General features: G+C 37.5%; 4 protein-coding genes and 1 non-coding gene across 7 annotated transcripts; 4 read left to right on the top strand and 1 right to left on the bottom strand.

Annotated features, from left to right (window-relative positions):
* Positions 1–4,556: 4,556 nt before the first annotated feature.
* On the top strand, positions 4,557–4,663 carry LOC127746345 (small nucleolar RNA R71). Its single transcript, XR_008007964.1, has one exon. It is a non-coding gene; the product is annotated as a small nucleolar RNA R71 (small nucleolar RNA).
* Positions 4,664–8,981: 4,318 nt separating this feature from the next.
* Positions 8,982–12,896, top strand: LOC110279462 (pentatricopeptide repeat-containing protein At5g14770, mitochondrial-like). Its single transcript, XM_052259001.1, is given in 3 exon segments — positions 8,982–11,442; positions 11,445–12,138; positions 12,321–12,896. Coding segments are annotated over 2 exon segments (1,986 nt in total). The 5' UTR covers positions 8,982–9,656; the 3' UTR covers positions 11,645–12,138; positions 12,321–12,896.
* Positions 12,897–13,697: 801 nt separating this feature from the next.
* On the top strand, positions 13,698–15,998 carry LOC107480816 (clathrin light chain 1). Its single transcript, XM_016100995.3, has 3 exons — positions 13,698–14,154; positions 15,059–15,212; positions 15,294–15,998. Exons 1-3 carry the CDS (start codon positions 13,820–13,822, stop codon positions 15,726–15,728), a joined length of 924 nt encoding a protein of 307 aa, XP_015956481.1. The 5' UTR covers positions 13,698–13,819; the 3' UTR covers positions 15,729–15,998.
* A 1,391-nt stretch (positions 15,999–17,389) lies between these two features.
* On the bottom strand, positions 17,390–21,735 carry LOC107480815 (cold-responsive protein kinase 1). Of its 3 annotated transcripts, none has more exons than XM_016100993.3 (7): positions 21,519–21,735; positions 20,572–20,679; positions 19,886–19,998; positions 19,040–19,250; positions 18,701–18,938; positions 18,192–18,342; positions 17,390–18,031 (listed from the first exon to the last, which is right to left on the bottom strand). In XM_016100993.3, the coding sequence occupies exons 2-7, from the start codon at positions 20,642–20,644 to the stop codon at positions 17,717–17,719; spliced, it is 1,101 nt and encodes a 366-aa protein (XP_015956479.1). In that variant the 5' UTR covers positions 20,645–20,679; positions 21,519–21,735; the 3' UTR covers positions 17,390–17,716. The 3 variants fall into 3 exon arrangements, with proteins under 3 accessions (XP_015956479.1, XP_015956480.1, XP_020994648.1); XM_016100994.2 differs by having other exon boundaries at positions 19,886–20,023; XM_021138989.2 differs by lacking the exon at positions 19,886–19,998.
* A 1,777-nt stretch (positions 21,736–23,512) lies between these two features.
* On the top strand, positions 23,513–25,640 carry LOC107480712 (uncharacterized). The gene is made up of 5 exons (XM_052258467.1): positions 23,513–23,933; positions 24,060–24,238; positions 24,373–24,539; positions 24,747–25,407; positions 25,494–25,640. The coding sequence occupies exons 1-5, from the start codon at positions 23,513–23,515 to the stop codon at positions 25,638–25,640; spliced, it is 1,575 nt and encodes a 524-aa protein (XP_052114427.1).
* Positions 25,641–26,346: the final 706 nt, after the last annotated feature.

The raw sequence follows: 26,346 nt of genomic DNA on the forward strand, positions 1-26,346 counted from the left end.
AAATTACTACGAAAAATAGTGAAGGATACGAAATTATCGGGTTGCCTCCCGACAAGCGCTTCTTTAACGTCACTAGCTTGACGGTCAGTTCTGTTAGTTCAGCAGATGAGTGGACCTCTGGCGGTCAATCTCGCCTCCAAGATAGTGCTTCAACCTCTGGCCATTCACGGTAAATTTCCTGTTAGAATTTTCTTCCTGTATTTCCACATGACCATATGGTGAGGTTCTGGTAACCACAAACAGTCCTGACCACCGGGATTTCAGCTTCCCGGGAAAGAATTTGAGCCTTGAATTATACAGAAGCACTCTTTGTCCTGGCTCAAAGACTCTGATGGCAATCTTCTTATCATGCAGTCCAGCTCAACTAGCAAGTGACAGGCTTTGCCATAGATTAACTGATAAGGGGACATGCCAATGGGAGTCTTTTACGCTGTCTGGTATGCCCAGAGAGCATCATCAAGCTTCCTAGACCAGTCCTTTCTTGAAACACTGACGGTCTTTTCTAGAATCCTCTTAAGTTCCCTGTTGGAGACTTCAACCTGTCCACTTGTCTGAGGGTGATAGGGGGTTGCCACTTTATGACGGACTCCATATCTCTGCAGAAGAGAGTCCAACTGTCTGTTGCAGAAATGGCTTCCTCCATCACTAATGAGTGTCCTTGGGACACCAAACCGGCTAAAGATATATCTCTGAAGAAAGCTCATTACCACCTTGGCATCATTGGTGGGCAAAGCTACGACTTCCACCCACTTAGATACATGGTCAACTGCCACTAGAATATAGTTGTTTGAATGTGAGGGTGGGAAAGGTCCCATGAAATCAATACCCCACACATCAAACAACTCAACCTCAAGAATCCCCTGCTGTGGCATTTCATGGTTTGCAGGGAGATTTGCAGCTCTTTCACATCTGCCACAGTGCTTCACAAATACTCTTGAGTCTTTAAAGAGAGTCGGCCAGTAAAACCTGCTCTGAAGGACTTTTGTAGCTGTCCTTTCACCACCAAAGTGGCCTCCATAATCAGATCCATGACAGTGCCAAAGAATCTGCTGCTTTTCCTCATTCGGGACACATCTCTGGATTATTCCATCCGAGCACCTTTTAAAAAGGTATGGTTCTTCCCAAATGTAGTACTTTGCATCAGTCAATAGCTTCTTCACTTGTTGCCTACTGTACTCCCTTGGGATAAAATTCATGGCTTTATAGTTTGCAATGTCTGCAAACCATGGTGCCTGCTGAATGAGGAACAACTGCTCATCTGGAAACGTCTTAGTCACAGCTGTGGGTGGTTGCACTCCTGCTTCAGGCTCAATTCTGGAAAGATGGTCGGCTACTTGATTCTCTGACCCTTTCCTGTCTTTTATCTCAATATCAAACTCCTGAAGGAGCAACACCCATCTGATTAATCTTAGTTTAGAATCCTGTTTGGTTAGAAGGTACTTCAAAGCAGCATGATCAGTATAAATAATAACCTTAGAACCAAGTAAATAGGACCTAAACTTATCAACAGCATACACAACAGCTAATAATTCCTTTTCTGTAGTTGTGTAATTCTTTTGGGCATCATTCAACACACGACTGGCATAGTAAATGACATGTACAAGCTTACCATGCCTCTGTTCTAAAACAGCTCCTATAGCAAAGTCACTAGCATCACACAATAATTCAAATGGTAGATCCTAGTCAGGGGGAGCTATAATGGGAGCAGAGGTAAGGTTTGCTTTCAGAGTTTCAAAAGCATGCAGACAATCAGAATCAAAGACAAAAGGAACATCAACAACCAACAGGTTGCTCAATGGTTTAGCAATTTTAGAAAAATCTTTTATAAATCTTCTATAAAATCCTGCATGACCCAAGAAACTCCTAATTGCCTTAACATTAGTTGGTGGTGGTAATTTTTCAATTACCTCCACCTTTGCTCTATCAACCTCAATCCCCTTACTTGAAATCTGGTGTCTAAGAACAATGCCTTCTGTAACCATAAAATGACATTTTTTCCAATTTAAAACAAGGTTTGATTCTTGACACCGTTTCAAGACAAGAGATAAATGTTTAAGGCAGGATTCAAAAGAATTACCAAAAACAGAAAAGTCATCCATAAATATCTCAATAAACTTCTCAACCATATCAGAAAAAATTGAAAGCATACACTTCTGAAAAGTTGCTGGAGCATTGCAAAGTCCAAATGGCATTATCCTGTAGGCAAATACTCCAAAGGGACATGTGAATGCTGTCTTCTCTTGATCTTGAGGGTCCACTGCAATTTGATTATATCCAGAATATCCATCTAGAAAACAATAAAAAGCATGACCAGCTAACCTCTCAAGCATCTGATCAATGAAAGGGAGGGGAAAATGATCCTTCCTTGTAGCAGTGTTGAGCCTCCTGTAATCTATGCACATTCTCCATCCTGTGACTGTTCTTATAGGAATAAGCTCATTCTTTTCATTCTTGATCACTGTCATCCCGCCTTTCTTGGGAACTACCTGCACAGGACTTACCCAAGGACTGTCAGAAATAGGGTAAATAATACCTGCTTCCCATAGTTTTATTACCTCTTTTTGGACCACTTCTTTCTTAGTTGGATTGAGTCTCTTTTGTGGTTGCACAACTGGTTTGGCATCATCTTCAAGAAGAATCTTGTGCATACACTTAGTTGGACTAATCTCCTTCAAGTCACTAATGGTCCACCCAAGAGCCATTTTATGACTCTTGAGCACTGAAACAAGCGCCTCTTCCTCTTCAGGTTTCAGAGAAGAGCTAATAATCACTGGATATGAATCATTTTCACCCAAGAACACATATTTCAGAGAAGGAGGTAAGGATTTGAGCTCAAGCTTGGGGACTTCCTCCTCTGCTTTGGGCGTGTAGACCATAGCCTTCTGGGGTGAGTACCTCAGCTTTCAGTCTCTTGAACAAGTGGTTCAATAACGTCTATTTTCACACACCCTTCCGAATTATTAGGGTGCTTGAGAGCTTCAAAAACATGAAGGACCACCTGTTCTTCATTGACTCTCAGAGTCAATTCACCGTTTTGTACATCAATCAAAGCTCTACCTGTAGCTAAAAAGGGTCTACCAAGTATAATAGAGGATTTTACCTCCTCTTCCATGTCTAATATAACAAAATCAATAGGAAAGATGAATGGTCCTACTTTAACAAGTAAATCCTCAACAACGCCCACACGTAATTTAATAGAAAGGTTAGCAAGTTGAAGAGAAATACGAGTGGATTTTACCTCCTCAATTTGAAGCTTTTTCATCACTGAAAGTGGCATGAGATTGATGCTAGCTCCAAGGTCACATAAAGCTCTCTGAATGGTGACATCTCCAATGGTGCAAGGAATGACAAAGCTCCCTGGATCCGGCATCTTCTCAGGAAGGTTGTGTTGAATAATGGCACTGCATTCCTTGGTTAACATCACTGTTTCTTGTTCCTTCCAGTTCCTCTTGTGGGTCAACAATTCTTTCATAAATTTAGCATAGAGAGGCATTTGCTCCAGAGCCTCTGCAAAGGGAATGTTGATCTATAGCTTCTTGAACACATCTAAAAATTTAGAGAATTGTTTTTCCTTGGAAGCCTTCTGAAATCTCTGAGGATATGGCATTTTTTGCTTGTATTCAGGAGCCTTTGGTAATGTAGGATATGTGTCTAGAGAGTTAGGGAATGGGTTGTCTGCACGCTTTGTAGGGGCGTGCTCCACTTCTTCCTTTTTCTCCTCTGGAGCTTTCTTTTCAACTAGCTCTTTATTAGCCCTTGTCTCAGAGCCAGCTATTTTACCGCTTCTCAATTGAATCACCTTGCAGTCTTCTCTTGGGTTTACCATTGTATCACTTGAAAATGTACTTGCAGACCTTTCAGGTATTTGCTTGCTTAGCTGGCCCATTTGCACTTCCAGGTTTCTGATGGAGGCTCTTATTTTCTGCATAAAACTCCTCATCATCTCCCAATTCGAATCTTCCTTAGATTTAGAGTTGGCCTGCTGAGGCTGAGGTTGGCGGTTATTGTAATTGTTCTGTTGGAAGCCGCCTTGAGAATTATTGTTGAAATTTTAAGGTCTCTGAGGTTGGTTTCTCCATCCAAAATTTGGGTGATTTCTCCAACCTTGATTGTATGTCTGAAAATAGGGATCATTGTTGGGATTTCTAGTAGCGCTCCCCATGTAATTGACCTGTTCAGAAGAGGCTTGAGTATAATCATAGTTATCATTATGCACAAAATTACCTATCATGTCATACGAGACTTCTTGAGGGGAATTTCGGGTGTTGATAGTTAAGACTTGCATGCCACCCATCTGTTGAGTAAGAAGATTTATTTGTTGAGACATAAGCTTGTTCTGAGCAAGAATAGCATTAAGAGTTTCCACTTCCATGACACCCTTCTTCTGAGGAGCCTCAGAGTATAAATATTGGTTGCTAGCAACTAATTCAATAAGCTCAATAGTCTCCTCTGGTGTCTTCTTCTTATGCAATGAACCTCATGCAGAATTATCTAAGCACATTTTGGACATTTCACCCAAGCCTTCATAAAATATGTCTATTTGTGTCCATTTGAAGAACATGTCTGGAGGGCATTGCCTAGCCAGTAGCTTGTATCTCTCCCAAGCTTCATAGAGAGTCTCACCATCATTCTGTCTGAAAGTCTGAACCTCCATCCTAAGCTTAGTCAGCTTCTTTGGTGGAAAAAATTTTGTGAGAAACTCAGTAACCACCTTGTTCCAAGTATCCAAACTGTCCTTTGGTTGAGAATCTAGCCATAGTTTTGCTCCATCCCTCAGAGCAAACGGGAAGAGCATGAGTTTGTACACCTCTGGGTTTACTCCATTTGTTTTCACGGTGTCATAAATTTGCAGAAAACTAGAAATAAACTGATTTGGGTCTTCGTGGGGAAGGCCATAATACTGACAGTTTTGTTGCACCAGGGTGACCAGTTGAGGCTTCAACTCAAAGTTGTTCGCAGCAATAGGGGGCACCACAATACTTTTTCCATAAAGATCCGCAGTAGGGGTAGAATAAGAGCCAAGCACTCTCCTTTGTTGATCATCCCCATTCGGATTTGCCATATTGACATTAGCATTATTATTGAGATCCATAGTGGATTCTGTAAAAATAGATAAAAGAAAAATAATAAATAGGTAACACCAAACTTATTTCAGAAATTAAGAACAATATTGGTGTTATTTAATTAAAATTTTTATTTTTATTTTATTATTATTATTTTTTTTTGAGATAAAAATAGACTAAAACTAATAAAATATAGAACGAGAAAATAAAACAATGGAAGTAAACAAAAACAAAAATAAAAGAAAGTAAAAATAGAAAGAAATAAAATTGAAATAATAAAATAAAAATTAAAACAAACGAGCTAAGAAAAAAAAAAAAGAAAGATCAAAGCAAAAGGACGTAAGGGAAACAGGGGGACGAACGAACTGTACGGGAAATAAACTAAAAAAAATTAGAAAATAAAAAATTAATAATAATAAAATAGAACTAATTAAAATTAAAACGTCTAATCTAAGCAATCAAACAACACAGTCAATCTCCAGCAATGGCGCCAAAAATTTGGTGCAGTTTTTATAACCCACACTTACTAACCGGTAAGTGCACCGGGTCGTACAAAGTAATACCTTACGTGAGTAATGATCCCACGAGAATTGATAGATCAAGCAACAATAGTGTTTGATAGGATTAGTCAGGCAAGCAGAAAAAAGTGTTTTGGTATTCAAAGAACATTAAACACAGACAAATAAATAAGTTGGGAATAATATAATGAAATGATAGTTAAGGTTTCAGAGTTATCTATTTTTCCAGATTAATTTTTATTACTAACTAATTTAATCATGCAAGATATAATTTCATGGCAAACTATATGTTACTAGGCCCTAATTCCTTAGACCTTCCTAGTCTCCTCTAAAATTCATTAACTGCCAATTTCTTGGTCAGTTACTTCCAATTAGAGGGTAAAAATCAATTTTCAGTTTATATGCCACAAAAATTTTAATTACCAAAAAATAAGGGGATTATATGTCACGTATCCCATTAAATCCAAATAATTAAAATTTAGGATAATATGTTTTCAAGCTGTTGTTCAAGTAAAGAGCTTTTCCAAGTTTTACAAGAACTCAATGAGAACATGGGTCATACTTCCGTTCCACCCAATATTCATTAAATTAAGAGCAAAAATAATTATTGAAATGTAGATCAAAACATGAACGAATTATAAAGATCAAATGAATTAATCCATTACAAATAAACAGAGCTCCTAACCTTAACAATGAAGGATTAGTTACTCATGGTTCAGAGAAGAAAAAATAAGGGTTCTGGTAACAACCTGGTGCCTGTCTAAATGTACAGAGTTTCTATTTATTACTAATCCTAATAGGTTTAAAATCAAAAATTAAAAATAATATCTTTTCCTAAAAGATAAGATTTGAATTTAAATTTGAATTAATTAACAGATTTTCAGTTGATGGTTGGGGACCACTTGCTTTGTCCATTTTGATCTATGTTTTCTGGGCTGGAAAGTGGGTCAAAACAGCCCAAAATTCGTAACCAGCGTCATTTGTATTTTTGCAGATCGCGCATGTGACGCGTCCGCGTCGTCCACACGCTCGCGTCATTTGTGTATATTCCAGTCCACGCGTTTGCGTCAGGCACGTGATCGCGTCATTACGATTTCTCCATTCCGCGCAGTCGCATGAGCCATGCGTCCGCGTCGGTCTTCGCTGGTCATCTCTTTGGTTTCTTCTTTTTCTCTGCAGAAACTTCATCAAATCCCTCCGAATGCTACCTAAAATAAATAAATTTGCACAAAACTCAAAATAGCATCCATAGTGGCTAAAATATAATTAATTCTTAATTAAACTCAACAAATTAGATGCAAATTCACTAGGAAAAGATAGATAAGATGCTCACGCATCACCATACAACTTGTAATCTCTCAAATTCCGATACAACAGTTAAAAAATTATTTTTAGTTTGTTTTAGAGTTTAATTTTAGAATTATTCTGCACATACAAGTATTTTTCCCATACAAATTTTTATAAGTCATTTATATTCATGCGTTTCGTACTGTTACTATACGTTCTTCTTCTTCTTCTTTGTTATTTTTCTTCTTCGTTATCGTTGTCATCAACACTACCTCTTCCTCTTCCTCCTCCTCTTCCTCTTTCTTTTTTCATTGGAATTTCTTCTCTTCTTTTTTTTTCTCTTTCTCCTCCATCATCAGTTATCTTATTGTTGAAGATAATGAATAATTCAGACTCATATTGTCAATTGAACCAGAACAAAGTTGATTATTGTTTTAAATCAAATCAAATGGATGAGGTGTGGTTCAATTCAAAAGAAAAAATGTAGTATTAGAGGAAATATTTTTCTGTATTTGCAGCAAATTTGGGTGTAACACGAAGATATTTGAGTGTATTTTTATTCTGATAATTTTTTTATAATTCAAAATTTTTTCTCTTCCTCCTTCTCATCTTCTGCTGCTTTTTTCTTATTTATCTTTTCTTTTTTGTTTTACCTTCTCAAGTTTCTTCTTGTTTTACTCTTTTAACAAGAAAAAAAAAACAAACAAAGAAGAAGAAGAAACACATAATGTTACAAAATTACTTGAAAGATGATGAACTTACATTTATTTAACTAAAAGAAAGAAAGAAAGAACTAAAAAAAGAAGAAGAAAAAATGCAGCATTAGATGAAACATTTTTCTCTATTTGTAACAAATTTGGGTGTAACACGAAGATATTTGGGTGTATTTTAAGAATTTTGGTATATTTTTATTCTAATAAGTTATGCATAATTCGAAACTCTTCATCTTCCTCCTCCTAATTTTCTGTTGCTTCTTCTTCTTTTTTTTCATCATCATCACCATCTTCTTTTTTTTCTTATTCATCTTTTCTTTTTTGTTTTACCTTCTCAAGTTTCTTCTTATTTTACTCTTTTAACAAGAATAAAAAAAATCAAACAAAGAAGAAAAAAATACATAATGCTGTAAAATTACTTGAAAGATGATGAATTTACATTCATTTAACTGAAAGAAAGAAAGAAATAAGGAAAAAAAGAAAAAAAAATACAATATTAGAGAAATATTTTTCTGTATTTGCAGCAAATTTGGGTGTAACACGAAGATATTTGAGTGTATTTTTATTCTGATAAGTTCTGTATAATCCAAAACTCTTCCTCTTCATTCTTCTCATCTTCTACTCATCTTCTACTGCTTTTTCTTCATATTCTTATTTTATATTCTCATAATTTTTTTAGAGAAAAAAATACATAATGTTGAAAAATCAATAGAAAGAAAAGAAGAAAAAAATGTAGCAATAACAAAGTAGTAAAAAAAATATATTAAAGATGAAACACGTGAAAAAAAAGAGAAAAACACAAAAAAAAGGAGAAAAAGAAGAAAGATGAAGAGGTGGAAGAGAAACGCGAAGCGCGAAACGCGCTATGGAAACCATCTAGTAGCGCGTATGTTGACACGCTTGTATAGGTGAGCGTCATTTTTGTTGAGTTTGACCCAACTTGTATGACTTGTAATGTGCAGCACTTCTCTTAATTTTAGTATATTGACGATGTAAAATGTTTTACACAATCGTTTAATCACATTCGTTCTTTTATATCACTATTCATATAATTAATATAAAAAATAATTATTTTTATTAATATAAAACTATTTTACGCTACCAGCACAACAAAATTAAACTTTTGCTTCTATTTCTGAATCCATCAAAATAATTTTGACTTGCAAAAACAATTTTGGGATGTATTGCACTATTTTAAATTTTTAATCCCTTCTGTACTTTTATGTGTGTTTTTGTTCATTTATTTAAAAATTACATGGGCCTGATATATTGGTCTGTGACTGACTTCTATCTGAAAAGCCCAAATAAACAAATTAAGGAGAAAAAATGTCCAAGTCCAAAAAAAAAGAGGAAAAATAAGAGAAACAGAAGGAGGAGAAAGCCATAAGAGCTGAACAGAACAGAGTATCCAACTTCCAGTGTTTAGTGCTGGCTGCTGTGTTCCTCTTCCACCATAGCAGTGCACAACACCACTTCAGAAAACGTTTCCTTCGATGTTTGAATGAATTCTTCACCAAAAATGAGGCTTCTCAACAACCTGCGAACAAAGACACTTGTGTGTTTTGTCTCTTCCACCGCCGCAACCTCACACTCTCCAGCTCCCACTTTCTCCCGAACTTCCACTCCCATCAGAATATTCTCCTCCTTTTCCCATAAAGGTTCGATTTTGATCCCACCCACGAAGACCCATCTCTATGCTTCCTTCTTCTGCACCCACATTCGCCTCTACGTGGCCTATGGCAGGTTCTGCAAAGCCTCTCGGGCTTTATCTTCCATGCGTGGACTTGCTTTTGATGGAGAACGGACGGAGGGATGGCATCAGGCCGGATATTGTTACCTACAATACTTTGCTCAAAGCTTTTTGTAAGATGGGCAACCTTGTGAGGGCCGAGTCTCTTCTCAGTGAGATTTTGGGGTTTCGGAATGATGAAGAAACTGGTCAATTGGAAAACCGTCTTGTCGAAACTAAGGCTTAGATAAGAGACTTGCAGCCAACACCTTCTACGTACACAACAGTAATTGATGCATATGCTAAGCATAGTGGAATTGAAGAATCCCTTTCTCTCTATGAGCGAATGATTATGAATGGGATCATGCCTGATGTGGTTACTTGTAGTTCAATTATTTATGGACTTTGCAGGCATGGCAAATTGGATGAAGCGGCAATGCTACTGAGAGAGATGTACACAATGGGTTTAGACCCTAATCATGTCTCGTACTCTACAGTTTTCAATTCCTTGTTCAAATCGGGGAGGATAATGGAAGCTTTTAATCTTCAAGGCCAGATGGTTGTTCGGGGCTTATCTTTTGATATAGTTATGTACAGAATTGTGATGGATGGGCTTTTTAAGGTTGGAACTGAGGATATGTTTCAAACAATTTTAAAGTTCAATCTTGTCCCAAACTGTGTTGCTTATTCAGCATTGCTTGATGGCTATTGCAAGGTAGGAGACATGTAATGTGCAGAGTTGGTGTTACAAAACATGGACAAGGAACACGTTCTTCCAAATGTTGCTACTTTTTCTTCTATTATGAAGGGATATGTCAAAAAAGGAATGCTCAATAAAGCAGTTGATGTGTTAGGGAAGATGATTGAAAGGAACATTGTGCCAAATACTTTTGTTCATGCAATTTTAATCGATAGCTATTTTAAGGCAGGCGAACAGGAAGCTGCTGCTTGCTTTTATAAGGAAATGAAATCACAGGGATTAGAGGAAAACAATGTAATATTTGATATCATGCTTAACAACTTGAAAAGAGTTGGAAGAATGGAGGAAGCTGAGTCATTAATTAAAGATATGTGTTCTTGGGGTCTTTGCCCAGATATTGTTAACTACACTTCTCTGATAGATGGCTACTTTAATGATGGGAATAAATCAGCTGCACTCTCCATAATCCAGGAAATGACAGAGAAAAGCACACAGTTTGATGTTGTTGCATATAATGCTTTGATTAAGGGGCTTTTGAAGCTTGGGAAATATGGTCCGCAGTCTGTGTTTTCAAAAATGATAGAGTTGGGTTTAGCTCCAGATTGTACTACATATAATACTCTAATTAACACATACTGCATAAAAGGGAACACTGAAGGCGCACTGGGTCTCTTGACTGAGATGAAGAGCAGCGGGGTAATGCCAAATGCAGTCACTTTTAACATTCTGATTGGTGGGCTTTCTAAAGCTGGTGAATTTGAAAAGGCAATGGATGTTTTGAGTGAAATGTTAGTTATGGGGCTTGTTCCTATGCCAGTTACTCATAAATTTATGCTTAAAGCTGCCTCAAGGAATAGAAGAGCAAATGCGATTTTGCAAATTCACAAGATGCTTGTGGATAGTGGCCTCACACTCAATCAGACTGTGTATAACACTCTAATGACCGTACTCTGCAGGTTAGGAATGACTAAGAAAGCAAATGCAGTGCTCACTGAAATAGTGGCAAGTGGAATTTTAGCTGATGTTGTTACTTATAATGCCCTTATTCGTGGTTACATTGTAGGAAGTCATGTGGACAAGGCATTCAATACTTATGTGTTGGCTGATGGAATCTCTCCAAACATTACCAATTATAATACCCTTTTAGGAGGTCTTTCAACTTCTGATTTGATGAGACAGGCAGAGAAATTAGTTAGCGAGATGAAAGAAAGAGGACTGACACTGAATGCCACCACTTATAATAATTTGGTTTTTGGCCATGGTAGAGCTGGAAACAAACAGGATGCTATGAAGCTCTATTGTGAAATGATAATCAAAGGTTTTGTTCCCACTGTTGGCACCTATAACGCTCTTATTAATGATTATGCAAAAGCAGGAAAAATGCGCCATGCTAGAGAACTTTTGAATGAAATGCTGACAAGGGGAAGAATTCCTATTCTTCAACATACGACATTCTAATCTGTGGATGGTGCAAATTGTCCTGCCAGCCAGAGATGGATAGGGAACTTAGAATGTCATATCGGGCTGAAGCGAAAAAATTGCTGATTGAAATGTGTGAAGAAGGATATGTGCCATCAGATAGCAAAATCTCATATATCAGTTCAAATTTTTCTTTTCCAGGAAAAGGTGTCTGATGCTCTAAAGTTATTGAAGCTATTTACCAAAAGGAAGAATAGCTGAAAAATGGTCTAAAAAGTGGGTCTTAATGTTAATCCTTGAAGTGGACTGAGGAAGTTGGAGGACTGCCAATATCTTTTCTTAATTGGCACTGAAATCAAAGTCTTCCCAATCAAAATCTCAATCCTCACATTTACTTCCATCACAACTTGACTACTATTGTGTTGCATCACCAAAATAATAATCTTGGATGAAGTGCTGATAATAACATGCCATCAAAAAGATAAAAAAAAAAAATGGCACTCATGTAGAACGAGGTAGATCTACAATGAATGTTGTGTGTGATGGCAGTGATCGATTGGTACTGAGATGACAACTTTATACTGAAGCAGGTACCAAAAGTTCATCCTGAGATTGTTCCAGCATTCTCAGATCATCATCAAGAAGCCACAAACACCTACAATGAGATTGCAGGATAGAGCGCACAGTTCTGACTCGCGTCTATTTGCAGGTATATAGTTCTTTTTCCAATTATATGATTGAATCCTTATCTCTAGTCTGCAAATCTTGGACTGCACAACTTTAAAATCTTGCCACTGTTTCTTTCGAATTTGGAAAAATAATTTGGTGAGATTCTTTTGCAGTGTAATCACCTATGAAGAGCATAATTTACCTTGTGATTGTGTCATGCAGGAATATCTGCACACTCTTGCTACTTCTACTGCTTGGTATTCCTGGAATGCAGGCTTCTCCTGTTCCTTGGAAAGCCTACCATGTTTTCTTTCTACTACACAGTGTGGCTGGTGTTGGCTCATGCATATCAGAATATGTTACTCGCCATGCGTGTTGTTTTTCGCAACCGAATCCAGAGCCAAAGTAGAGCTCGTGGTGGTTGTTTTTCGTGAGCGAATCCAGAGCCAACGTAGAGCTCCCACTTCCTGCATCAGATCAAGATCCTCAGACAAATAAAGGTTGATATCTGAAAAGAATTTGGAAAATATTCACATCTTATGCTCATTCTCTCAATGCATGCTTGGAATTGGATGCAGAAGATGCAATGAGGTAGCCCTCACATACATTTTTATCTTTTTAATGCACATCTTGGCAGCATAGTTAGAAATTGGAATTAACATCAATTCAACATTCTAATATTTCAGTCACAATAATACACTTTGTTGATCAATACGTCTTCTAGCAATGTTCACATCATTCATTAACTTAACCAGCTTATAGCGAATTTGATTAAACGGTGTATGATGTCAAATTAATATTCCGTCCTTGTAAAGAAAATTGCAGTTAATTGTTGCAATTTTTATTAAGTTCCATTACTTGCTTAGTTTCACCAATATTTGGTGTTTATGATTATTCATTCCACACAATTGGAATTAATCTATACAAGGTGTATTATAGTTTTTATCATCATCCCCTTCCACCTTCAAAAGTCAAAACTCCCCTTCCCAACAGAAAAAGAAAAGAAACATAATCATCGTCAATAATTAACTGATTGATTAAACAACAAACTAATTAAATTCGATGGAAGTTATGCATATTTAATGATATTCATACCTAATTGAATTGATCAAGTGCTAATCCAAGTATTAAAAATATCTCAGCGGCAATTAGTAGTTCTACATTTCCCATCCGTAAAATTTCTCTACATTCTTGTGTAAAAAAGACAGCATCGTTGCATTTCAGTTTTAAATAATATATATATACGGAATTTTAACTGAGCATTGGTTCATCTTTCCATTCCCCTACCAAAATAATGATAATAACAAATTAACAATATGATAAAAGTTGTTATGAGATGTAAAAGTGATTCTTTCTTTTATTGGAAAAAAATTAATTTTTATACACTATTAATACAAGAGAGTTTTACACAAATAATAACATTATACTTTTACGATAATTAAAAACAATTATTTTTTAAAATATATCATTTTAAAAATTCTCTAAATATATAAATCTAATTGGATAATATTTTAAAGGCGAATAAATGAATAATTAACTTTTTTCCATTTATTTTCAATTCTTTTCAGCGTTGGGTATTTATTTGTCAAATAAACGTTCCAATTTCTAACAGCAGCTGTCTCTCTTTCTCTGAAAACAATAATTCAATTAAGCTAAGCAAACGAAGCACCCATCTTTGTACAGAAGAGAGAGAGAACAAAAACAGCATAGAGACAGAAGACATGTCTGCCTTTGATACCTTCAGCGTCGACTCCGATCACCATCAAAACCACGCCGACGAAGACAACTTCTCCGGATACGGCGGCTACTCCAGCTTCTCCGGCGGCGATGTCCCCGTCGTCGACCACACTTCTCCGGCTGCATCACCGGACATCTTCGGCTTCAGCGATCCGGATCCAAGCTACTCCCAGTCTCCCTTCGAACCGGTGCATGTAACAGAAAACGGTAACGGCAACGGCTACCACGACGACGGCGTTTTCGTCTCAGACGGACCGGTGCTTCCAGCTCCCGCAGAGATGGGACCGGAGGAAGGTTACGCCCTTCGTGAGTGGCGCCGGTGAGTGTTTCGGATTTCTCTTTCTCTCTCTATCTCTCTCGTCTCGCTTTGTTGATTAGAATTTATTTTTGTGAAATTTTGTCAGATCTCGTCTGAATCTGCTTAGATCTAACTTGATTTTGCTCTAAGTCGGAAGTTTAGTGCAATGCTTGATCCCGAAGTTCGGTCTTTCAATTGAGTTTTCTGTGATCAGCTAGGATCAGAAAGAAAGCGAATTGACTAGTCCTAATTTATTCCAAGTTCACTTCAGTTTGTTACTTGAGCTGTGTGTATTGTATAAGATGATTTCTCTCTCTCTCTCTCTCTCTCTCTCTCTCTCACAAGCTGAAATTTATTATCAATGTTGATCAGTTCTTACTGTAAGTAGGAACAGGTTTGCTTGAACTTGTTATGGAGATTATATATAGTATCACTTTCAATTACAGCGAGCTTTTTCCCTTGGAAGTTAGATCTCTATAGTTATTGCATGGTGAGGGGCTTTTGAGGTTTAAGTCGCTATCAAATTTTAGTTGTTGGATAGGGTCATAGGACCTCTTAGTCAAAGCTGATTCTAGAGCTTCATGATCTTTCTTATATTCCATTATGTTGGAGTAAGTGATGGGGCCATGGGGGAGTGGTAATTGTTGATTGTTTGGAGTGGAATGATCATACCCTAGTTGACAATATTTGACTAGTTCATGGAAGTAATTTATGAAATAACATGACACTGATAAAGCTTGATGAGGATTGCATCAAGTCCTCCTGACAGTTTATTCTTAGGTTTTGTGTTTGGTTATCTGGGGAAAATTATTCTTGAACTTAATGGTAGTACAAATGTGTTGCTTACAATATGATCTTAGGTCAATTAAGGTCAATTACATGTTTGCGGAACTCAGTTGTGAACAAAAATGAATTCCTTATGCAGGCAAAATGCCATTCAGTTAGAGGAGAAGGAGAAAAGGGAGAAAGAAATGAGATCGAAGATTATTGAGGAAGCTGAGGAATATAAGGTGGCTTTCTATGAGAAAAGGAAGCTTAATGTTGAGACTAACAAGGTTCAAAACAGAGAAAGGGAGAAGGTAAAACATCATCATCATCATCATCATTGTTCACTTCCTTCCTGTCTTCTAATTCTATAATAAAATTCGCTTATGGAACAGCTATACTTAGCTAATCAAGAGAAGTTCCACAAAGAGGCCGACAAAAATTACTGGAAAGCAATTGGGGAGATCATTCCCCGTGAGGTTCCCAACATTGAAAAGAGGAGAGGCAAGAAGGATAAGGATAAGGAGAATAAGCCATCAATTACAGTTATCCAAGGCCCAAAACCCGGCAAACCCACGGATCTTGCAAGGATGCGGCAGATACTGTTGAAGCTGAAACACACACCACCCCCTCACATGATGCCGCCTCCACCTGCACCTGCCAAAGGCCCCAAAGATGGCAAGGATGCAAAAGAAACAGCATCTAAAGATGGGAAGCCTGCACCAGAAGGTGCACCTGCATCGCAACCGAATGATGCTGCCACCAATAATGGCACTGCAGAGGTACCCCAAAAAGAAGCTCCTTCCACTGAGGAGCAATCTGCTACATAATTCAGCACATCACTTTGGCTCTCTCAGAACCTCATTTCTGCTGTCGCCCTTCTCAGTGAAGTCTTTGCGGATATCTTTTGTTCTTCTCTTTAGTTTCTATGGCTCATTGATTCGCTATTTTTATATTTTTCATTTTTACAACATTATGATTTTGTATCTATCAAAATCCATTATTTTTTACTTGCTTTGACCTTTGACCATGGAAATTCGGTGTTCATCGGTTTTGATACAACGAGAATTTGTTTCATACTTGTGTGATTATGGGTTTTACTTCGGGTGTCGTTTGTTTTAATTGCTTTCTTTGTATCGGATTTTCTGTCTGGTCTGTTTCTTATATTATTTGCAAGTATTCAACAATCTCGGGTTTTACTTTGCTCTCTCTCTCTCGGTCTCTCCCCGTTGTTTACTTTACCAATACCTATTTCACTATTACTAATCTATTAGGTAGCGTTTGTTTTGAGGTGTTGAGGTGAGACTGAGAGACTAAGATTCAGTATCATGTTTGTTGGTTCAGAGATTGGTATTAAAATTTCTATCTTTGTTTCTAAAATTTCAGTATTTCAGTACCTCCAAAAAATAGGGACACAGGGGACTAAAATTTTTAGAGATGGAGACTGAAACTTTAATAACATTTTAAACCTAAAATACCCTTATTTCAATTAATTAATTCCAATTTTATCCTTTGTGCAAATTAAATTAGAGTTTCATTCTTGTTTCAATTTCTGTCTCCCATTTTGCACCAAACAGAATACTGAAACTGTCTCTTAATCTCTGTCTCTCAGTCTCAGTCTTTTTGTCTCTATCTTTCCACCAAACACTACCTTATAGCCACTTGCCAACATGGATACAAAGTTTAAAAATAAAACAAATATTAAAAAATATTTTTCATCTATAAATCTTAGATATTTTTCTCTTTGTTTTGAAATTAATTCCAAATCCTAATAACAAAGTTTGATAAACTAGAATATAAACATTCAATGTTTCACTCTTTTAGTACGAAATATTCTATATTTATTTTATATTTTTTTTTTGCACCAGGTATCCATCCTCCCGTTTATATCGAATTTGAGAGAGATGGTTAAAAAACACAGACCTTCATTCATTTGTGCCAACTTGCATTGGTTTTTATTTTATAATTATAATGTGGAACTGGGAAAGTAAATAAAGTTTTTGGGTACAGCATTTTTACAATTTTTATTCTGGTTCATCTGGTTCCTGCTTAATCAGTTAATTGATTTGTTTTTTTTTTATTGTCATGAGTAAATAGCCGAAGCCCACAACCAACCAAAACAACACAAAAATATTGGGATAAGCTCCTCCAAAATGATAAATCAAGAGATTAATTATTTTTAAATTAAAATAATAAAATTCATATAGGATAAAAATTATAAATTTAATGATGATGAATCCCTTTATTTTATTACAATCTTCTCACGTCTAAATTCATAATTATCTCGAGCTTGTGATTTGTGAACACATTATCAATCAGTGAGCCTATATCTAACAGCTCATCTACATATCAATCATCTTGAATTGGGTGTTTTGGAATTTCTCCAATGCCATTGTTAGAAATATAACTATTTATTTTACTTCCTCTTATTAACTTAAGATTTTGGGAGAAGTGATATCATAACATGATACTAGAACTTCTATGACCGAAATGTCTAAAGTTCGATCCTTAGTTTATTTCCTTAGCTTTGCCTTCTGTAAGAAATGAAGTAAATTAAGATACATTCCAAACAAATATCTACCTCTTATTACAATATGCTCTCCCATAAGTTACTTAATTTCAATTGCCACATTATATTCAAAAAATTAAAATTACAACTAAAAGAAAAGGAAACAAAATCCTATCACATTTTTTTCACTTTCAAAAGAAGGGGGAAGAAGAAGCTGCCATCTTTCTCTTGATTTCCTTTTTTTTTTTCTTTTCTTTTTGAAATCTACAATTCACAACAGGATTTATTTGATTTTATTCGATATTGGCTTTACCGGGGGTTGACCTGTGTAATACTGGCAGGGGTAGAGCTAAACTGATAGCTTGTGGACTCACCAGAAGACTTCTTTAGAGAAGACTCTCCTGAGTCTTGGAAGAAACCTGGTGCTGTGAGTTGCTTCTCATTGAGCTTTGTTTTCTTGGACAACATATCAACAACCTGTGACATCATTGGCCTTCTGCTTGCAGCTGCTTGTGTGCAGAAGAATGCTACCTTCATGTACCTAATCACCTCTTCCTCAGGAAACTCTCCCATTTCTGGATCCACAAGCTCCACCAACTTCCCCTCTTCATGGAGTTGCCATGCCTGTTATCGTGACATAATATTCAATGAATTGGATATGGCAAAAACTTAGAATCTTCCTTTTTATTGATTCTTTAACCAGTGCCCTCAGCAAAACCAAAATTGATCCGCACAGAAAATCAGCAAACATAAAATGCATGAATACAGGATGTTATGCACTTACCCATTCCAAGAGGAGTTTGTATGAGTCTCCCCAGTTTGTCCTTGAACTGCTTCTGCCGCTAACTATTTCAAGTATAAGAACCCCAAAACTATACACATCAGCCTTCAGGGTTAACTGGCCACCAATTGCATATTCAGGCGCCAAGTAACCACTGTGCAAATCGAAACCAAAACAGGGTAACATATTGGTGAGTTCCATAGTCCAATTGAGGGTTGAAAAATTTTTAAAAATCTTGACAGAAAGAAAATAAATAAGAAAAATCCCAATGTATCAACAACAGTGAGGGTTGGGGCAACAAACTAACATTTTTGCTTCACCTTTATGAAGAACATTAATACATTATAGATGAACACAAAAAATTGAAGTCTATCACAAGCATATAGTCAGAGAAGGAAATGCCTAAAATAATAGGTTTAATGCATTATAATTTACAAGTATAAATTCTCCACAGCTAAGACTATGACAAAATAAAAAATTTTAAAATGATAGGAGTCCGAACTATAACATACGTTGTTCCAGCAATTCTTGTGCTAATATGAGTGATGTCATCAGGAAATAATTTAGCCAACCCAAAATCTCCTATTTTTGGATTAAAGTCTGTGTCAAGTAGTATGTTGCTCGCTTTGATGTCTCTGTGCACGATGTGTGGCACAAGTTCTTCATGAAGAAATGCAAGACCCCTCGCAGTGCCCATGCAAATAATAGATCTTTTTCTCCAGTCTAGTCTGATGTTTATACTCCTTGTGCCTAAACAAAGATGGAAAAGGTTACATGTTTGATTCTCTCATCAGAATGTGAATCTTAGTATTTTATTTCATGATTTACAACAAAGCATTACTCAAAGTTACCAAGTAATGCACGATCAAGGCTGTTATTTTCCACATACTCATAGACTAGTATACGATTAGGCCCTTGAACACAGCAACCGACCAACTCAACAAGGTTTGGATGCTTAACATTTGATATAGTTTTAATCTCAGTTAAAAATTCACGAACTCCTTGCCTTGACCCAGCTGAAAGGGTCTTCACTGCTACTTGTCTCCCATCTTTTAAGATTCCCTAAGAAAAGTTCAACATAGGTGTTTAGTAAAACACAAAAAGATAAAATGTCACGTTATTTATTTGAACTAGTACTATGACTCAGCTTAAGTAAGCTATCATATATACAATACCATCGTAATTTGTACAATTCTACTTTTAAAAAGTAAATCAAAAAGGTTTGAAGAGGGGACGATTAGGAGATCGAAGATGTAATTATTTCTTGTATCAATTCTATAGGTAGCCTTTCATTTTAAGGTTTTTGTCAAATACTTAATAAATACTCACTGAAGGATTGATGCTCTGAAAAACCAGTCTAATCTTTTTTAAGTTGCATAAGCATTATGGTAAGTTTATCAACATTTCGTTTCTGTATGTAAAGATGTTTTTACTGCCTCAATAAGAATGTAATGCCTTTTCATTGCAATATCCAAATGCCTAACAGGCCTAAAATTGGCACTTGCATTATAATGGAATCATTAATTCATAATTCAATATAAAAGAAGGGAAGAAAATGGAAAAGGAAACTATAGCATTGACTATGGAGATTTCAGACATTAGCACCCCCAAGGAATCATCCTTGTAATTCTAACTGATCAACATGTATATTAATTCCACAAAGTTTCAACTTATACACGAGTCATTGACCTGAATACCTTGTAAACAATTCCAAAACCTCCTCGTCCTATCTTATATCTTGGATGATAATTATCAGTAGCCAATCTCAGTTCTTTGTCAGAGAAATGTCTAACATTATCAAGTGGATAGCCTGAGTAACAGCACAAGTATATAAACTGCATAAGGCATTAAACATATCGATAAATGGGTAACATTGTATATATAGAAGTATTAACAACTATTGGCTCAGAAATTCTTAACAAACCGTAGCAACATTTCTTATCAAATATAAACCAGCCAGTGAAACAAGTCAAAGGATCTCTGCTGTCAATAGTAATCTGGTTATGTTTTTGCTGGTTAAAAAACTAAATAGGCATTAATATCAGTAGATTACAACAACTCTGGTAAAGTTCTTTTGCTTGTTAGACCTTCCTATGAGCAGTAAACATAAACCAAGATAACTCTACTTGCCAATACTCAAATTGAACAAATATTAACATACAACTCAGAATGAAATCACGTGCTGGACCTAGATTTTGTCCTTCTCTCCCTTTGTTATTAAATTTAACTTATTCAATAATTTTTTCAGCTAAATTTCTAGCAGCTAAAAACAACATGCTGATGAGAAGTCCAGAAATGTATAGGGAACTACACAATATTCTGCCATTAGACATTATTGAAGGTTATCTAAAAGTATGAAAATAATTTATCACTAGGGCCTCACCGTCAATTTCATTGGGAGTAGGAGAAGGACTTTTCTTCTTGAGAGTTGAGGCTCCAAAGCAGCCACAACTCATAATGATCCTCGAATGTGACTGCTATACTCTGCAGCCTGCATTACACATCATATTCTAACATAAGTGAACTGCCATATTTACATTCAAGCATGGGAACTCAAACACACACTCTAGCAAACATGTTTGGTTTAAATTTTCCCCACCGAAACTCGCCGTTCGTGGCAGGAAGTAACTCAAGACATGGTTCACTTAAACAGCTGTTTGCAAGCCTCAAATGGCGTGCAAAAACCACAAAACAAAAAACGGAAATGATTCAAGCCAGTGCTCCACTAGATATATTGATTTGGAATTTCCGGTATAGCGTCCTAACAAACTGAAATCTAAAAATGCATATGGGTTGAAGACCACAAAAAATTATTTTATTTTTTAAAAAAAAAGGGGAAAAAAGGTCAATCTTTTTTCATGTTAATGATTCTCATAGAAAATTAGAGATCGCAGCTTACATCCTTAATAAGATTTGGGGGTGAAAACAACATGCATGGTGCCTTCTCATCAAAATATCAAACCCTAAACAGCATGATGATTCTAGTTTGCAAAATTTTCCAACCTCATCGCGATTTATGAAACAAGATCCACTGCCACTTGCATTGACTTGAAGAATTTTGCCAAATTAACCTAAAGCTTTTTAATTTCCGGTTACCGGTTTACAATAAAACTGAAAATTGGCCTCTTGCCTCTGAAATCATAACACACCCACTCTCCAGAGAAAAATACAGCTCCAGTTTCAGTTGATAATTCATAATAATAAGTTGAAATTCAACAACAAAATTAAGACATGAGAAAAAAATAAAAAACAAACAAACAAAAAACAGCAGCTAAGACTTGAGAAGAAAACAAACAAACAAATAATCAAACAAAATAATAGAAGAATCACCTCAATTTTGCCAACGATGAAGGTGAATAACGGAGCACAAAAAGAAGACGACTGAGGAATGGCAAGAAACGGTGAGTAAATCATTGAATTGAAGAAAAATAATATAACAAAAAAGGAAACTGGAGGCGCGTGGTGTTTGACATTTTGAAGAGAAAGGAGTAAGGAGCGAGTGAGGGCTTGTCACGACACGTATGGTGTGACCGACTCGCTTCTTCCTTCTTCATCTATGACTTAAAGCCTGCATACAGATATTTATATTTTTCTTTTAATATTTTATTACTGTGTTTTTCTTTGTTAAGTATTGCAAATTCAAATATAAGAAAAGCTAGATGATAATTCAGAATTTATTAATTTTTGTTATTAATTAATTATTAATATTTAAAAATATAAAATAAAATATATTATTAAATTATTAAATTAAAAAAATTAAACTAATAATTAAATAATAATCAACAATAATAAATTTTGATATTTTTAATATATTTTTAAATATAATTAAGTAAATTATATACTAGTTTAGATGTTTATGTCTGTTTCTTCGTTGTTTTGTTGAGCTAAGTCTGAAAACAGAGAGTTCCGTTCCCACTCGGATTGGTAAAAAGTGTAAAAAAAAATATAAATAGATAATAAAAATATTAATGACGTGAATAATAAATATGTCAGATGTTTAATTTAATAAATATGTAGATAATTATATTTATTATTTTTAATTAAATAATTTTTTTGTCTAATTTATTCGTACACAATTAACAATAACAAAATATTTAATTTACTAAGTATACAAATATTTAATTTAATTTATTAAATTAATTTTATAATCTATTATTCATATTATTTACAAAAATTATTGTCTAGTTAGTATTTATTCTAGGAGGCCGAAAGGGACGGTTTTCACCTTTCTTGTTCCGTTTGTGGGGCACAGATTCGGTACGCGGCTATACATAGCGCACCAAAATGCCATTTTCATGTTTGGCGCACCGATCAACCAGGTGAGACCATAATTAAAATGCATGCTTTTGTTGGTTCTTTTTGTAATTTAATATAAATTATAGGGGTCACTTTTTAATATTTAATCGCACATTCCTCTCGTTTATCCTCCATCGCAATCGCACCCTCTTCCTCCCCTTCCCCTCCGTCGCAATCGCACCGTCTCTTCCTATCTCCACCACCGAGAACGACTGAAACCTCCCAACTCAGCTAACTTCTCCTCCCCCCTAAATAGCCTCATCTTTGACGACAACGGAGCCTGATCTGCCTTGTCGGTTGTCTTCGGCAGTTGATGGCTTCGCCGTCTCCATCAATGGAAAGAAGGTACCGTTGTATTATCACCCTTCACTTGATTTACAAATATTCCCCTTTTTCTTCGTCATAGGTCTGAAATTGTCTTTGAAGTACATCCCCCAAATTTGCGTGTTTCGCTAAATTACCGCATTGTTGCTGTTTGGCACAGGGTTGCCGAGGATGAAGATACCAATGGGGGCGAAGCAAACCATGGAGTTGGATCGGCTGAGGGTGAAGGCTTTGCAGGATTGGAGTCGGACGAGTACGATTTACAGGAAGATGAAACAGAACACGACCATTCGATTGTGGGCGAACGCTCTGCAGGGTTTGAGTCGGACGAGAACGACTTTCAGGAAGATGATACAGAACACGACTATCATGCAGAGGCCGATGTCGACAATGGGGATGCGGTTGAATTGGAAAACAGTTTGGACGGCGCCGGAGGAATGTCTGAGAATTATGCGGAAGACAAGTTTTACGCCGTTGATTCCGGCGAGTCCATAGGTTGGATTGATTTTTTGAACTTGAGCGCGGAGGATGTTCTCCGGTTTAATTTCGCAGATGTTGACATTGCATTTGAGTTCTACTAGTAATATGCAAAGCACCATGGCTTCGGCGCGAGGCGTTCTAGAAGCAAAAAACGCGGCGAAGTAAGGATACGGCAGGAGTTCGTGTGCCACCGACAAGGGTTCCGATCCCCGAAGTTCTACTCGATGCCTAACCGGCAAAAGAGGCCGAGGGCCGAGACACGGTGTGGATGCCCTGCAAGGATGCTACTCAGCATGGACGATGAATCAGGACGTTGGCACGTTGCGTTCTTTTCAGACGCGCATAACCACCACGTTCTTGAGTTGCGATTTTCTTCCATGCTCCCGGGCCATCGGAAGATGAGCGAAGCGGACATCGAGCAGATGAACGACATGCGTAAAGGGGGCATTGGCGTCTCCCGAATCCACAATTTTATGGCGAGCCTGGCCAGCGGGTATCATAATGCCCCGTACACAACAAGGAACATGCACAATGTAAATGCGAAGCAACGAATGGAGGGTGGCCTAGATGCGGAATCGTGCCTAAGGTATCTCCAAGAGTGCAAGGCAAATGATCCAGCACTGTACTACAAGGAAGTTGTTGACGGTGAGGGCATGTTGCAACACTTGTTTTGGTGTGACGGCACCAGCCAAATTGATTACCAGGTGTTTGGAGACGTGGTTGCATTTGATGCAACGTAAAAGAAAAATGTTTACCTTTCACCTCTTGTAGTATTCTCCGGTGTGAATCACCACAACCAAACGGTTGTCTTTGCCACTGCACTGGTGACAGACGAGAAAGAAGAGACCTATGTCTGGCTGCTTCAGCAGTTGCAAACTTCAATGAAAGGGAAGGCTCCCGTGTCCATAATAACCGACGGTGACAAGCAAATGAAGTCTGCGATCGAGCAAGTTTTTCCAGAGGCTCACCATCGACTCTGCGCTTGGCATCTACTCCGAAACGCCACGAGCAACATTGGAAAGCCCAAATTCACCAGGATGTTTGGGATTGCATGCTCAGCGACTACGAGGTCTGAACATTTCAGAGAAAGTGGTTTGAGATGGTTGAGAAATTTGGCGTGGCCGATAAAAGATGGGTACAGGACATGTACGAGAAAAGGCACAGTTGGGCCACAGCACACATACGGGGAAAGTTCTTTGCCGGATTTCGAACAACATCAAGGTGCGAGGGCTTGCACGCTATGATATCACGGTATGTTAAGTCTCGATACAGCTACACTGAGTTTTTACGTCATTTCCATCGATGCTTGATGTTCGTGCGCGCAAAGGAGGTGGAGGCTGATTTCGAGTGTGCAAAGGGTGACCCTGTTATGACCACCAACCTGAAATAGCTGGAGCGGAGTGCAGCCGACAACTACACTCGTGCGATATTCTATTTGTTTGTTCTCATTCTTAACAGGGCCTGTGCAATGAGGGTGGTTGACTCTGAAGACAACGGTTCCTATTTTATTCACACCGTCTCTCGATACGGCACTCCGGGGAAGGAGTGGCGTGTTGTTGCAACGTCTGATACAAGGGAGGTCCGATGCACGTGCATGAGAATGGAATGTTTCGGGGTCCCCTATGAACATATAATTGCGGTGCTTATTCTTAACAATGTTCATGAGATCCCAAGGTCTCTGATATTACCGAGATGGACTAAGGATGCAAAACTTGTGGTGATGCAGTCGATGGGCGTGATTTGGGATTCTGTACAACTGACGCAACACTGGTGCCTGATGGATTGGTACCGAAAAGTGTGCAAGATTACATGTCACAGCATCGAAAAGTTCCAGTTTGCAAGAGACATTGCCGTGCTGATGCTGAAGCACTTCGAGAACGAAGATGCAGGGAACACCAGTTTTCCACACGAGGGGCCACCTACTGAGGGTGGCAGACCCCCGGCACGGAATCCACCCAAGCGCAATACAAAGGGTAACGGTGCTCATGGTGGAAAGAAGACCCAGCGATGTCGTTTGTGCCGGGAGGTGGGACACAACAGGACAACGTGTCCGGAGCGTCGTACAATGGAACCATCCAGCGCAGTTGCAGAAGACATGGATTCGATGGACAATGACATGGTGGGTTGGTCGCTCTATAGACGATGTAGTTAAGTTTTCTGCTCTGTTAAATGGATCTAATAATTTGTTTTTTACATTGGTGTCAGGTCTATGATAACCTATCCGGCGATCTGTATGCGACCGCGGAGATTCCTTCGTTCCAATGCTCCGATAGTGACACGCAGGCTGGGTTTGCTAACAGCAACTTTGCTGGGACCAACACGTCCGGGCCAGTCATGTCTCTCGCCGATTGAGCAAAGGGGGCCTACAGTCGTCACCACCGTGTGTTGCAATGGCGGGTTGGTCGAACCCTTTCACGTTCTCCGGTAGGTTGTAGCCGCACACCGAATGTTGTCTACATTTCAAATAGGTACAGAACCGTCTACATGTCGTCCACGTTAAAGCAAGTTTTTGGTACGTTGGCTTTCCTTGGTATGTGGATGTGCTATAGATATCACCGTTTTTAATCGGGATTCAGGATGTGTAGGCGTGAAGTGGTGTCATGTGAATAGCTGCAAATCGACTGTCAAACCTGATGTATTATTATTCGGTCGTTGTCCACCCTTTTGTTGAACCGGACATGGTAGTTAGGGGCATGTTTACAGCGATTCTATGTTTAGTGGATATTTTGTATGTGTGGTAAGTGGATATTTTGTATGTAGTTGGTAGTAACGTTCAGTGGATATTCAGATGCACGTCTCATAAAAAAACTTGTTGGAAAATACATGTGGTTCAATCACGAATTTGAAATTCTTTGTAAGGGATCATTGCTTCTGGATGTAATTTAAAACACACGCTTAAAACACCTGAAGTGATGAGTAAAATGCACTAAATGAAGCACGGCAACAATTTCGAATCAATAAACAACCACTACTAGTTAGCATTTTGGGGGTATTAACAAATCAGTGTGAAGTTTCAAAATTCAAAATGCAAAGCTACAAAATGTAGGTGAAGTGAATC

Source organism: Arachis duranensis, chromosome 3, assembly GCF_000817695.3.
Source record: "Arachis duranensis cultivar V14167 chromosome 3, aradu.V14167.gnm2.J7QH, whole genome shotgun sequence".
NCBI classification, from domain to species: Eukaryota; Viridiplantae; Streptophyta; class Magnoliopsida; order Fabales; family Fabaceae; genus Arachis; species Arachis duranensis.